Source organism: Gymnoscopelus microlampas (assembly GCF_963454915.1).
Source record: "Gymnoscopelus microlampas genome assembly, chromosome: 1".
NCBI lineage: Eukaryota > Metazoa > Chordata > Actinopteri > Myctophiformes > Myctophidae > Gymnoscopelus > Gymnoscopelus microlampas.
The window spans coordinates 33,311,983-33,327,747 of NC_139962.1; the positions used below are offsets into that span (position 1 = coordinate 33,311,983).

Sequence of the window (15,765 nt, forward strand, 5' to 3'; positions counted from 1 at the left end):
GCAGTTCTTCTAAAGCCTGAGTTACACTTGGTTGCAACACCTGGGTGTCGCACAAATAGCAGATATAAAGGCTTACAACGCGTCTCAGTGTGCACCCGAATGGGGTGCACCGTGACATGTTGTGAGCATGTAGATCTGTTATTTTTTGTGCACAACTCTGGCGCACAACCAAGTATAAGTCAGGCATAACAAGTTTAGGCTATTCAAGGTCATTGGTCTAAATAAATGCCTTTTTATGACTTTGTAATTGTATTCAACTATTGTCTCATACTCCACATGTGAATTCAGGTTTGTGCATGAGTGTATGTATGGGGGTCATCCCTATTTTGAGGGAGGCCTTGAGGGGGTTCCTTATAATGTCACCTGCCAGAAGGTAGTTCAATGATAGAATTTACTGTATAAGAATGACTATTCAGATCATAGGTTTTCTCCCCACATACAGTATTAAACAGTTGTAGAATTCGGTACTCAATGTAATCTAACAGCTAATATCGGTTCCATTTAGTGTAGCAGAGACTTTCCATTTAACCTTATCATCACCTGAATAGAACTAATGTATAGCTATGCTGGTAAAATGAAGAGTCCATAATGTGTCCTCATGGGAGTCCTTGAAATTAAAGTTTGAGAACCACTGCACTAGCTCAAGAGGGAATCACCCTGGGCCGGGGGAATTCTTTTAGGCTTCTGGTCTTCAGGCAGAGGCTCTGAGCCACTCTGCTACAAATGATGTTCAATCTAAAAAAGAAGGCTTTGTGTTTTTTTTTGTTTTTTTTTTACAAGTGCTGCATGGCCTTGCTGGGGAGGTTTTGTGACCTTCCTGCAAAAATAGAGATCTCACAAATGGAAATGATTAAAGCTGGACTTTAATCCTACTTTAATTTATAATTCTAGAGGAATACAGGCCAATGTAATATTGTGTGAAGTGCAATGAAAATGGACAATTCTCCAGAAGTATCTCCATTGCTTCCCCTTCAATCTGTAATTCAATGTATTAACAGAGGTATATTAAAACCAATTTATTTTGTGTCTAAAGACAATATCTTAGATCTTTTGGGTCTATACATGTTACTTTAAGTTATGTAGCCCAAATATAAATACAACTCCTGTCACCCGTGGTTTTAAAAGACTATATTACATTTAATTCAATGTCCAATACACCTCAAAATAGGGCACAGAAAACAAGAGTCACAAAGAAACTTTATATAGTTTTCAAGTATTCAAAACTGTTAAATAAGTACAAGATGTGTTCACATGATTTACATACTGGACAATATAAGCACTGCCCATTTTTAATTCTCTTTACATATTTCCCACTACCCACGCAACACTCTAAAAGGTCCGCAAACTATTCACATTTGTTTTTTAAAGTCATCAATTGGAAATGTGGACAGCGGTCTATCGAACAAAGAGCACACAGACGCAACACCTGGAACAGAATGGAAAGGTTCAGCTGCTGGTGATATGAACAGTACATATGAAGAGAAGAAAGTGGATTTGACATTCATCTGTTGATCCCTTGATCTACGCGGCAGTTCAAGACTTGCACACTACAGAAATAATATAATAAAATAATATACAGAAGGACTGAGGATGGCTGTTGAAAAAAATGTCTAGACAAGAAGGGGACAAAACAAAAATCTAGCTCAGCATTTTCACTCTTCACTTAATTTGATCATATTACAAATTTTGTATAATAAATACGACCATGGCTTTTTAAGGCTGGAGGATAAACAATTTTTCACATAATTTGGCAAGTTAAAAACTGAAATGATATGCCTAATATTGCCTATTAAGAGGTTACAGATAGAAGTGGTTAAAACAATGCCTTTAGCTGTTAAATTCTGCCACCATCTACCAATCTAGTGCAGTGGTTTTCAAACTATCTGTACCAAAGACACAACCGCTTTGAGCTTGTAGGTCAGCCATTTTGCTATTCTTTAAGATTTGTGGAATTATGGAAAAATTGAAATATTTGCCTATTCACCTGTTTCCTAGGCTGTGTGTTTTCCACTTCCTGTCGATTTGATCCAGTGAAATCCAAAGAAACTGGTCAGGTGACCAATGATATCTAATGAAATCGACAGGAAGTGGAAAACACAGCCTAGGAAACAGGTGAACACTGACCAGTTTGAAATATATCTTTAGGGTATACCATTTGCCTCTGTATTGCTAAATTAGAGCTGATAGAGCAAATTAAATATTGGAATAATGTATGGTTGTCAAAAACTCCCAAGGCATACCTGGGCTCGTCTCACGCACATCAGCGTACCTTGGCACACCGTTTGGGAACCACTGATCTAGAGGACTGTTATTTTAAACAATAAGCCTGGTTTTTGAGGGCGACAAAGTGAAGTAGCACCACAGATAAAGTAAGAAGAGAGCACATCCAATTCTAAGCTAGTTGGTACATTTTAATGAATAAATGACCCCGCCCCAATACCTCCACTGTCAATGGAAGCCAACTTGAATGTCCTACAATGTGATCTATATAAATGAATCATTGGAGAGAAAATAATCCACAGATTTGGGGAACAATGGAACAGTCTTTCTGTACATTACTTTTATGAATTCATAACAGATTTAAACAAAACAAAAAATAAGAATAGACAACCTTTACAAATGTAAGCTATTGAGTATTGATTTTGAGCTACCAATCAAAATGATAAGGGTTAAGAGGTTTGAACAATCATTTGTACCAGGTAACCATTATGCAGTGGTTTCAAAACTCCAATAACCCACGAATTGGTCCTTTGTACACCGTCATCTCTTGACTGTATTGTACTGTGTTTTTACATGATGGAATTCAAACAGGATGAATCCGATTTGATTACAGTGAATGAGCAACTGGAGTTTATTCACCTATACACTGTTCTATTACAACTGTCAACATGCATTACTGTTGTAATCCAATGATAAATCTAAACTTACATGGTTTATTTTCAATGCCTTTCTGTTGGTACAGGGGACTCAATTCATAATTAGCACATTTTCTTTCAGATTTGGTGTCATTGTCAAACACATTCAACTTGCACAGAAAGCACTCTGATCACGAGCCACTGGAACTCCAGTGTTTCTTCGCAAGGAAACCACTGGATAATGAGAACATGGCACAGACTTCAGACTAAACTGCCGCATATTTTCAGGATGCTTCTGGACCAACCATTCCATACATTACGTATGGTTTGCCACACAAATTACAAGCAATGAGACAAAAACAAAACAAAAAGCTCAATAAAAATCTGCCTATGAGACAGAGGGGATAGTCACCATACTGTACACTTTCTACAATATCCATGTCCATTATGAATATAACAAGTGCATTCACTTAAAGGAACAGTTAAAGAAAAACAAATTCTCTTACTTTTTACTTGACAGGGTTCTACCAGAGTAATAAGACAAATGATAATATGAAACATACCCAACAACTTCCCCCAGCTTATGTTTAGCTATCAGCACCTAACAAATAGACTGGATGAGCAAAGTCATTGTGCCCATGCAATGTGAAGTCATCTGCATTAGTATGAACTCAAATTATGCTAATAAGCTGATGGTGGATAATACAACTTAAGTGAACAACAGAGATTTGTTTTAGGTTAACAGCTCCTTTAATTTAATAATGTTCATTTTTAGATTTTCAGCCACATTTGTTTTTAAATTACTGTACTTGTTTTACATCAACAACAGTTGATTAGTGAGTCATCGTTATCTATATTTACATTGTACAGTAGGAGTGATAACCTCCAGAGCTTATGCATCGAGCTTGTAACCAAAAACAAAAAAAGTTACAAATACGTGAAACTAGAGGCAGTCAAGATTAAAATAAAAAATGTAAGACTTTTGTCTCATTTCATATTTGTATTGTGGACGTGTTTCAGTACTGTGCCTTCATCAGAGCTACATCAAAACATGTTGGTAGCAGCGTATCTTTTAAATAAGCTAGTACCATCATGTTTTGACGTTGCTCTGATGAAGGCACAATGCAGAAAAAAGTGCTTAGTCTGATTTATTCCACAATACAAAATGTGAAACTGAACTATAAGTTGCATGTTTTACTCTATTCCTGGCGTGCTGCCATTTCCACTAATTCTGTGTTTTTGTTGTTGTTACAAGTTCTTGACTATAGCTGAGCACCCGCAGCCAAGGAGGCAATTAGAGGAAGCAGACCTGTTCTGCATTTAATTTATGCATTGAGCCTCAGTGACTGATCCTCTCTCCTCCTGGAGGAGATATCGATGTCTATGGAGTCTTTGCCCACTATGAGTCGGAGGCGCTTTGCCGGTGGGAGTGGAATGAAATCGTCTTCGAACTCATTGTCAAAGTAGTCGTCTTCGTCGTCATCCTCCTCGTCGTCGTCCTCATCGTCATCCTCATCATCCTCATCGTCGTCCTCATCTTCAGATGTCGACTCTGCCAGGGCACCTTGGGTCCGATGAGCACCATTCCTGGACTCCATACTCTGATGACCCGTGTCTCCGTTGTAGGAGATCTGATCTGACTTTGCCTGGGCTATTCTCCGAGCATCGTCCTCCCTCTTCAGCTGGATCTTCAGCTTGGTGGAGCTATTGTGGCTCACAGGGGAATAGCCATTGTTCAGTTTGGCAACGTATGAGCTGCCCTTATCTTTGTCATGGTCCTTACTGAACTTGATGCTGATCTTGCTGGAGGAGGTGGACGTTGGGTTGGCCGCGGAGGCCGACATGCTGGACGAGCCGATCGTTTCACTGGGGTCATTCTTGCTACTGCTGCTGTCCCTCCGCCGGCGGAGCGTCAGCTTGGGGATACCGGTGCTGTTTTCCAGGATCAGCTGTGCGTCGTAGCGGGTGATTCGACGCTTCTTCTTCGACTTGCTTTGTGACCGGCAGGTACTCTTGCCCTTGTCCCTGCGGAGGGTCTTGCTGCCATTTGCAATCCCATTGTAGTCCCGGTGCCGGTCACTGTAGCCCAGTAGCATATTACTACAGTCAGTGAAGTTGCCAGTGTGAGTAGTCGGTGTTACCGGCACAAATGACTCACCATACGTGTCTTCGCATTTAATTGTCCTCTCAGGCCTGAGCCGTGACACACGTTTGCGCCGGGTGCAGGATCCTCGTCTGCTGTAGCTAGCCTCTAGTCCTGGCTGCTCCAGCCCTAACCCGTGGTGGAGATATTCCTCCATGTCAGCCGGCTCTGTTTTAATGACCACCCCACCAGGGACTGGACTCAAGCCATCCAAAGCACTAGGCTCCAGCTTAACTCCGCCTGCAGATTCTTGGGCTTTTACAAGGGTCCGCGTGGACCTGCGAGTTCTGTAAGTGCAAGACTGGCTCCCCTCACAGCCCGGTGCTCCTGGTAGATTGTTATTCTCCTTGGCCGCGTGACGGGTCAGGCAGCCCCGCTGGCCCAGAGTCTGCTGCATCGTTCCCTGTGGATCTTTTTCTTTCTTGACGACGAGACCTTTACACAGCGTCTGCGTCCCCTTTGTCTCCACGTGACCCAGCCGGCAATTCTCTCCTTTGGCCAATGCCTTGGGCTCTGCCCCTCTCCTGCGACTACGCAACTGGACTTTACTTAGTGAAGGCTTGGATGGGGATTTGAGTCTCTTTGGTACCCTGTTATTGTTTATGTGACCTTGTTTAGAAGGTGAGGTAGAATTAAGAGCTCTTGAAAGAGTCTGTCTGGTTTGAGTCCTGGTTTTGCTGAACTTCATGCCAGGAGAAGTTCTTTTCCTTACAGCTACAAAGAAAAGACATTGTTTATTTTAAGGCACATTTTTCCATTCAGTCAGCCAAACAAGGAAAGATTAGAAACTAAGCAATCTAGAATATGCCTGCACGGAACAAACTAATTGACTACTATATAAAATACTGTATAACTGATTTATATTTCATTGGTGTAGGTTATTGCATATTTCCAAGAATGGTGTGCATCAATATAAAAAGGCTCTGTGTTATAAAGAGAGCTCTTACATGGATGTGTTTTTGGCATTTCCTGAGAGTCTACATCGGTGTGGGAGCCGACAGAGTGACTGTCTGAGCTCCTGCTCCCTTCTCCTAGCTTCTTCAGCCTGTTCAGACGCTTGTCCGTCTCCCGCAACCCGTATTTGCTGTTGATAACTGGCACCTCCACTGGCAACCCCGCTTTAGATTTGAAAGCACCAGTTCCTCGACTGTAAAAAATAAAACAAAATGTTATGTTACACAAAGCTACATTTATCCTCATTAGACAACTATTGGCTGGACTTAGTCTAGTGGTTCTCATACTCGCTTAATTTCAGGGACCCTCATAACTCTGTGAGTGTACAAATGGAACCAAATTGACCCATGGTTCCATAGGGGTACATTTGGAATCGCCCCAAGGATCCCTCCCAAGGAACTTTGAGAACCACTGACTTAATCATTTCCGCAAACATTCCCATTCATTCAGCATTTATTTATGCATTCATATTTCATTTGTGTTTTGGACCAAGCAAGATACTTCTGCATTCATTTGCATTTGAAAACAACAAAAACAAATTATGGGATTGTGCTCACTGCTCATTTAGCCAAGGATATGAGGTCCTTTTAAAGATATGTTATGCTATCCTAAATGCACCTGTGGTTATTCAGTTATTTCTTGCCTAGGTCACAAGTTGAACACTCACATAGTGACCAGCACACACTGTTATTACAGTTTTCACTACATTCTACAACATCTTTATCCTGAAATACATAGAAGTGGTTATGGTATGGATTTTTAGAGGTTCTCCACTGGTTATTCAGCTTAGGTATCTCTAATATAGCACATTTGACAAAGCACATTTAAGACAGGTGATACAATACCACCAGAAGAGGTTCCTCTATGACTAACCACTTTTAGTGCCATTTAGCACCATATACACACACTGTGTGTGTGTGTGTGTGTGTGTGTGTGTGTGTGTGTGTGTGTGTGTGTGTGTGTGTGTGTGTGTGTGTGTGTGTGTGTGTGTGTGTGTGTGTGTGTGTACACATGACACATCCATCCATGCAACTATCCAATACTTATCCAGTACTGTATGTAAACTGAATTCACACTTTTTATCTCCTGAACTAAATCATTATTTTCTCCTGAACTAAATCATTATTATATCTACACAATTCTGCATATACTGTTGATCGGCTCTTCTGTGATTACACATCTGTTTTGTTGTTACAACATAAATAAAAGTTTAGGACCTACCGTTCGCATGTATAGCATTCACAAAATTCATTGCTTTCTCCAAAGAAACCATCTCCATAGTAACAGGAGATTTCCTCTCCTGGTTCAATGTCCCTCAAAACCTTGACACATGCCGTGTCTCGTCCAGTCGATACGAACTGAAAGAAAAAACACTTACATTACCATCAAGCGGTTACTCTGCATGCTACATGTATCACCAAAGGATGATGTTTTTAAAGCTCCTACCTTGCAATTTGGCCGGCAGTCTGAAAATAAAAATGGGAGAGGACAGAACTTGTAAGTAAAACATCATAACCCAGGGCAAACTTCATCATGTGTGGGAATGAGTTAAAATTCTAGTTTAACCACTTGAACCCTAGCGTCCCTATTCTGGCATGTCATAAGAGGCAAACATTTGGCAGAAATACCTGATCTACAAGCTCACAGCGCGTTTCGGCGCATTGTTGAGCTAGCAGATCGGCTATTTTCGGCAAAGAGATTTGGTGTAGAGCAGGGGTGGGCAACTTTGATGATGGAGAGGGCCACTATATTTCCACACTCACTCCAGAGGGCCACATTGCATAATTTTGTTGTTGTCGGGCAGAAAACTTTTTTTCTTCTTTTTAAATGAATGCTGTACTTCACCATTCTATGTCACACAAGCGTTTTGAGCTTGTAGATCTGCTATTTTTTAATTGGAATCCTGATTTTTCTTTTTTTGACATTGTTGAATTAAAAAGTAACAAAAGTAGCATTTAGTTATATTTATGTTAACTTTTAGAACTTAAATACATAGGACATAAAAAGACAATAGAATTTTTGTCATTGAGCTACTAAGCTACTGACTAAAGTAATTAAAGCAGGTCATGTTTGGAATTGTAACAGCTGAAATCAATAACCGGGGACCCCGGTCAATGAAGTATATAGAGTTTAAGTGGTTAAAATCCTTCTTATGACTTAAGACTTCACTCGCGTTATCAGTTATGATCATGTCATGTCAACTATCCACTACAAAAACGGATACCATGATTGATGAAGGCGGCCGGCCCCAACCATAGCTGAGCACAGTTCTTGCGAGTGGAATACATGACACTGAAGTCATTCTCCCCATGGCGAAGCAACATGTTTTCCTCACTCTCTGACAGTTCTGCAATGCATCCCACCAAGTACTCAATCTTATCATTTCTCTTCCTGTAATCCGTTGGGGAAAAAAAATAATTAAAGCCACGTCTTCACTACAGTGCCAGAATTTAAGAATTTAAGTGAATCAAAGTATAACATACAGTAGCACCCTGCATCATAACTTCTTCATATTCACATATTGTATATTTTAGGCAGTTTTTTGCTTGGCTTAGACAGTAATAGTGTAGGGATACAGAAAGGTGGGGTTAGAGAAGGAAAATGACAGCCGGAATGGAACCATGAACGTTAAGGTGGGGTAATAACACCGGGAGGTGTAGTGGGGACATGGAGTAAGACCTTGGGGTGTAGAGAGGACATGAAGGTGGGGTAAGGGCTGTAAGTGAAATAAATTGAGATTTATAAGGATTTCTCACCACTCCTTTGTTGCCACAATTTTAGCTCCATTTTGCTCCGATGAATAGCGATTACAAGGGAGAATTTCAAACCCACTGTCTGTGGCAAACATTCGAAGATAGACGAACACCTGTGCAAATAAATATAAAGATTAGGTTAAAACTTGTATTGATGTACATTCTGGAAACAAAAGAACCATGTCTCATTTTATAGTGATGATGATATCTGACATGTTGTTTGAAGAGCTTCTCCTGGGCTTTCGTCTTGTGGAGAAAATGGTGTCGAGACCAGTCTCCTGAAGTCAACGCTCTGAAGCCCTTCTCCAAGTTGTCATGTTTCTTGAAGCGCTCAATGATTTCCTTCAGTTCCTCATTCCTTCCCTTGATAGGTCGAAATCTGCAGTCAAACGTGAATGACAAAACGTTGAAATTAAACTGACTGCAACCTGTAGTAATTGTTCTGAGATGAATGCAGAAAGAATGCTGCACATTGATAGGAGCTATTCACCCATCATGCCTATAGTGCCGTCAGCAGCAATGGTTCTCAAAACCGTTCTATTAAGCTCAGGTTACACTCCTGCACGGTGGTGCCGCATGCCAAAAATGAATAGATCTTAAAGCCAATGCTAGCTTTAAGACCTGCTCTTTTTATAAAGTCATGGTCATGTGAGTGATAAATGAATTATTATATTGCAATATCGGCAAGTCCATTAACTAGGGGTGTCAGAAAAAATCGATTCGAATCGCGATTCTACTGTTGGACGATTCAGAATCGATTCTCATTTTCAAAAAAAATAAAAAGAGAGAAAAATAAAGCTACATAAATGTACTCTGCTCTCATGCCAGCAGACTGGAGTAGATCGTGGAATCCTATGTTTTGAATGGAGAATCGTTTTGAATCGGGAAGAAAACGTTTTTGAGTCGAAAAAAAACGCTTTTGAATAGCGTTTTTTGAAAACAAAATCGGAATCGTGACCCAAAGAATCGGAATCGAATCGTGAGATAGCATAAGATTCACAGCCCTACCACTAACCTGGTGTTCATCTTGTGAGTCTGAAAGCCCAGATATGGATCCAGGATGAGGCTGGTGGTCAGGTCATCATTCTCACACAGCTCTTTGGCGGTCATACCTGAAGACGGCACATAGCGCCTCTCTGCCTCCAGGCTGGCCGTGGCAAATCCTGTGACAAATAACAATAAAAAACACCTTGTTTTTAATAATATTGTATTGTGACAATGTGAAAAAAATACGTTTTTTTTTTTTTTGGGGACACTTTTTTTTAAAAGTATGAAATAGGGCTTAAGTGATTAAAACCAGGAAAAGACACTTTTGCCAGATCATGATATCCAAAATCCCAGACGATATCCAGTCTTCTATCAAGATATTAATATAATATCGATATATTCCCCAGCCCTGGTGGTGATGAGTATTAGCTTGCGATTGGATTATACATAGGATATACTGTACGTTTAGAACCATTTAAACATCTCACTCACTGCGACTACATCTCCTGTTGCTGGGGTGGCTCTTGCCGGGACGCGGGGACGTCCGCTGTGCGTGCTGAGAGCGGGTCTGGCTCTGGGTCACTGGCTGCTCACTGGAAAACCTGCTTCCATGTCGTCTGCCATTTAATACCATGTTCTTGGATTCGCCCAGCCACTTCATAACCACAAGCCCCCTGGTCCAGTTGCATTTAGTCTCCGAGTTGAAGGGACACGCTTGGGTGGGGAAGACTAGGGTCTAAGATTTGAAACCTGGAGAAGGTAGTAGAAAGAATAGAATCAAGAAGGGTTCCGTTTGTTACTCACTCATACAAGGTACAAGCAGGGAAATGTTGGCATGGCATGTTCTGCAAGACTGTGCCAATAACAATACATTAATACAGGCACATACAATACTGGATTGTAATGAAATAAAACAAAATAAAAATGGAGGTAAGACACACAAAGTACAGATAAGACACAAAGTACAGATAAGACACAAAGTACAGGTAAGACTAAGACACACACACACACACACACACACACACACACACACACACACACACACACACACACACACACACACACACACACACACACACACACACACACACACACACACACACACACACACACACACACACAAAAACACTTAGCAGCAATGGGAAAATGTGCATAATTGGGAGGGGGTATAATGGAATGCATTGTGAGGTAAGGTAAATGCTTATATACATCAAGTATATGTATATCTATGCACACTACTGCAAGTAACTGTGTGTGCAAAACAACATGGTTACAACCTGCATCATTTGATAAATGAATACACAAGTATTCTGTGACTGATTTTACTTTTTATTTGTATGCTATGCTGCCCTCTGGTGGTTATAGCTCTGTGAAGATGGCTCAACACCCATCTGTGAAACTATACTACAGGGTAAACTGAATTAAACATTGCAATAAAGCCACGTTTTATTGCAATGTATCCTGTGTTTGTAAAACAAAAAACAAACATATCCTGTGTTTGTAAAACAAGACAAAAATATCATTACAAATGATGTTGGATTTGTGAATGGGGAAATAAGGCTACAATATCAAAGTATCAATGCATACAGTAGAGGTTTGAGACGAGGGAGACTTCAAAACTCAAGACCTGATGACAAATCTTCTCTTCTGGCGGTCCCTGGCACAAAACATTTTCAGATGGGGGTCTGCGGCCAAATATATAGCTTTAATTTAGCGGTCCTTGGCATGAAAAAGGTTGAAAAGCACTGATCATGGAAATCTACACAGTGATCAACAGTAGAAGACTGTGGTTTTATGGGACAATTGCTAGGTATGAATGTGTGCATAATATAGATATGAAAAATGGTATTGAACACCCAACTAGTGGTTGATTAAATGCACCAGTGACGGACGGTGCAACACCTTGAATTAGTTGGCATCGTTCATTTTATGCCCTGGGTACTTCTGACAAAGAAGCCCTGTGTAGTTCTGACAAAGAAAACCAACAAAAGGCCTGTACTGACCATTACACTGGTCTTGTAGCACCACTTAGTGGCAACGTGCAATTACACTTTGGCTAACTGTCAAGCTTGATCATATCGACGTGTGCCATCATCCATGCCTAATGATCATTGGTTAATTGATTTATGGAGCATACTTCATGCCTACAGTTATAATAGGCACATGGGTCCTCTACAACAGATGCAAGGAAAAGACACCCGACTACAGTACAAGGACACATAATACAGAAAGATGCCAAATAGTATTATTATTCCAATGTTTTCAAAGACACAATGAATACTTTGGGTGACTCAATGTAGGACCAACAAAGCCTTTATAATTAGGCTTACATGCCTTGAATCAATAAGCCCAAATAAATCTGTACATGAAATCCCTCAACACAGCATGAAAGGTTAGTGACATCAACATAAGCATGTTTCTAAAGTAAACGTACAGTGACAAACACCCCCCAAAACCACTAAATGCCAAACAGAAGCCTCTTCATTTGCCTCATTATAATAACTGCAACACAGGTCATGTTTGTACATTTGACGTAACACAAGACGTGTTACATTTACAATGTAATTATACACATTGACATGTGACATTCTGCAGAAGGAAACCTGAAAGAAAGGCCACGCCAAAATGCTGATAAGAGCAGCTGGCTCTCGTGTTGGCCTCAGGGTTTGCCAACAACTGCGCTCTCTCTCTCTCTCCCCCGATCCATCCATCCATTGGAGTTAAACTTCCCCAGATGAGCCAGACTAATGCCGTGTTCAGATTTAGTTTCTCAGGACAGATGTGTTGCTCCCAAAAGTTTTCAAATGCTTCCGCCAACTAACAGTCTAACTCAGAATGTAATGGAAACCAAATTAGTTTAGCAGAAATTGGCAATTCAAAAAATATATTTTGAAAATACATTTTCATAAACACTGTCGTGATTGGTCAAATGCCCTTTCCGTCTGAAGAACTTTTCAGTGGGTGAAATTACAGACTGTGGCATTCCAAAATTGTGGAAGAAGATAGTTTGTGTATGCGTTTATTTGGACGGGACAGCGCATATTAATGAACACCACACATACAATGCCGTGTAAATACACTGGATTTAGCAAGAATGCTAATTTACATCCGTAGTCCCCATACAGAAAACAGCAAAATTACAAAAAAGAGCAGATATAAACATTAATAAAAGGGTACAAACAGAAGAGAAAAGTAAAAGTAAAAAATGCCTAGTTTTGATGTAAAATACAAGTCTAGTGTCTGGTTTGAGGATCTATATTCAGACTAGTAATGCTGTGTTCAGAGTAGGCTAGGATCGATTTGCTTTGCAGTATGTACAGAGCGGATACGGAAACGGTCTGTGTGCGTGCATGTTATGCATGTCTGGACATTGCCAGATGCAGTAGGCGGGCTTCAGACCGGATGTGAGCACCGCACAGTAAACAGAAACGCAAGGTTTTAGTTCAGAGAGTACCGGCGACAGGTCTGAAACAGTGTTGCCACGTCCGCTTATAATAAGCAACTTTGGGCTTGTTTTTGTGTAGTAAGTAGCCTGTAAATATTGGTGGTTGTTTGTTTTTTTTAGCTTGTTTCTAAAGTGTACTTACTTATTTAGGCGTGCTTCCCATTTTTGTAATATTATTATTTAAACCAGTAGCTCTCAAATATTTTCAGGAAAAAGTGTTGTGCCAGCCAGGGAGCATTTGTTAGAATATTAAAAAAGAGATTCCAAATATTCCACATTTATTGAAAGAGTTTTTTTTAAGTAGGAGATCTACAAGTTCACAACGTGTCGCATCGCAACGCGCAGTGAGCTTGTAGAACAGCTATTTTCAAATAGCCAACGCATGATAGGTTTTAAAGTGCTCATGTGGCTTAAGTTGCTTCATTTTGGGCTTGTTTTCCTAGACCTGGTATACTTGATTCTCTCGCACAATCTGGCAACACCGGTCTGAACCCAGCATTATACTTCACCTTAACACGGTGTCGCTTGTCAAAAAGACACACACATCTACAAGCTCACAACGTTGCGCTACGACGGCTTAACGTCACTGAAACACTATCATGTCAACATGCACTTTGAAAGTGAAACAAACAACAACACGCCATTTAAACACCAACTGAACTCACACCAAAAAAATGACGTTATTTCAAAGTGAAAAGGTCTCGGTTACTTTTTTTTCTCTTTTGGAAATACGTCATTTTCTGTCGAAAATACGCCACTTTTCCGAGTTGAAAATTATACCTCTCATTTTGTGAGATAACAACCATAGTGAAATAACTATAACGTATAAAACCGAATAACAGTAAGTTATAATAACAATTATAACTTGGCATGAAAGCTACTAGCTTGGGTCCAAATGCCGTGCCTCAACAACACATTCGGCCGAACAAAAACACAAAAAAATGCACCATTTCTCACCGACAATAAACAATCAAAAGTAACTATTTGAATAAATAACAAACTCAACCGTTACAGATAGTTTATAAAACACACGGTTTTTGGGATTTAAACATTGACATGCTAGCAAGATGCTAACATCCACTGAACCGACGTTATATCAACAGCAGCCGACACGGTTTACAAATAACATATACAAATAAAACTAATAATACCATATTGTGTGTTTTAAATGTGTATAAATGAGCTCTCTCGTTTGCATGCAATAACTAGCCAGTTGGCTAACAGTTAGCTTCGACCATAGCTAACGCTGCGATGGGGAAAGGATGAGAAGCTAACATGCTAACAGGGCTAGCAAGGGCTTTGAAAATAGCCGATCTGCAAGCTCAGCACGCGTCGCCTACGCAACGCGCGGTGAGCTTGTAGATCGGCTATTTTCGGTGGAAGAAAGCTAACAGGCTAACGTGCTAACCCGGGGCTATTCGGCTCCCAAAACTGCCAATCTAACGCTGCGATGGGGAAGGAAGCTAACATGCTAACAGGGCTATTACCTCGAAAATAGCCGATCTACAAGCTCACAACGAGTCACGTCCACGACGCATTGTGAGCTTGTAGATCGGCTATTTTCGGCATGCTAACCAGGCTATTTGACTCACAAAAAAAGCAAATCGAGGTAATTGATCCCTCAACTAATGGCGCTATGATGCATTTTATCAGCCCATGTGTTTATACGTTTTTTCTGTGATAAATGACTCGTTGATCTCATGGTTATTGATCATTGATCATATTTATCAGCAGACTGAGTGGTATTTTGAGGCGTTGTTTAAACTGTTTAGGGCTCGACACACAACACAAACACAACAAATAAACACAATCATACTCACTGCACTTGCACGTCTCCTCTTGACACCACACAGTGGGTCAACGCACGATCGTTCTCAAAAAACACAAAGAGTCCACATTTGCCCACGAAACGATCCCCCTTAAACACGAAAATATCACAGGAAACACATTTTTATCTCAGAAATTAACATTAAAATCCAAGATGGCGGCGATCGCAGAAGAGGCGAGAGAGAGAGAAAGCCGCAGCACCGCCTTTCTCGAGAAATAGATCCCGGATCGGCACGGATCGATTCCTGATCTCGATCTGTCGATCAGATCCGGATCAATACTTTAGGGCATCGGGGGAAAACGACTTTGTTCCCGTATTTTAGGCGAGAACGAGTGGCTTCTTGGGAGAACAGTCGCGCCCCGCTCTCGCAGTGTGTAGAAAACATTCTCGGATGAACACACATAAAGTAGTGCTGCATAAACAAACCTCTTCACGACGCTTCCGAGGCTGAATCCAACGACAAGTCAGTCAGTGGAGAACGGTGGGCAGCGTTGCCAGATTTTGCGAGAGAAATAAGCAACCAGATGTAGGAAAACATTGCCCAAAAGAACTTAGGCCACGCACTAAATTAGACCCTCCAGAAGAACGCGGGCTAAAATCCTTGATTTTGCAAATATATGCGGTGTTTTTATGTGATTTTATGCTGTGAAATTGCGGGATGTTGCGAAAAGTGCAAAATATGTGAAATAAGCAGAAAGTTGTGAAATATGTGAAAAGTCGCGACATATGCGGGAAAATGCGAAATATGCAAAAAGCTGCGAAAATTTGTGAACTATGTGGGAAGGTTCTGCAGAAATATG

At 40.6% G+C, this 15,765-nt stretch overlaps 1 protein-coding gene across 1 annotated transcript; it reads right to left on the minus strand.

Moving 5' to 3' along the window:
• Positions 1–1,184: 1,184 nt before the first annotated feature.
• Positions 1,185–15,401, minus strand: kmt5b (lysine methyltransferase 5B). The gene is made up of 11 exons (XM_084059774.1): positions 14,958–15,401; positions 10,185–10,442; positions 9,721–9,868; positions 8,919–9,084; positions 8,709–8,818; positions 8,177–8,343; positions 7,399–7,418; positions 7,174–7,310; positions 5,946–6,145; positions 2,125–5,712; positions 1,185–1,991 (listed from the first exon to the last, which is right to left on the minus strand). Exons 2-10 carry the CDS (start codon positions 10,351–10,353, stop codon positions 4,181–4,183), a joined length of 2,649 nt encoding a protein of 882 aa, XP_083915900.1. The 5' UTR covers positions 10,354–10,442; positions 14,958–15,401; the 3' UTR covers positions 1,185–1,991; positions 2,125–4,180.
• Positions 15,402–15,765: the final 364 nt, after the last annotated feature.

Coding starts and splice junctions, on each gene's coding strand:
- kmt5b (XM_084059774.1), bottom strand. CDS start 10,353: ATGAAGTGGCTGGGCGAATCCAAGAACATGGTATTAAATGGCAGACGA. Junction 7,419..8,176: donor GGCCGCCTTCATCAATCATG/GTATCCGTTTTT, acceptor TTTTATTTTCAG/ACTGCCGGCCAAATTGCAAG. Junction 6,146..7,173: donor GAATGCTATACATGCGAACG/GTAGGTCCTAAA, acceptor TATTTTTTACAG/TCGAGGAACTGGTGCTTTCA.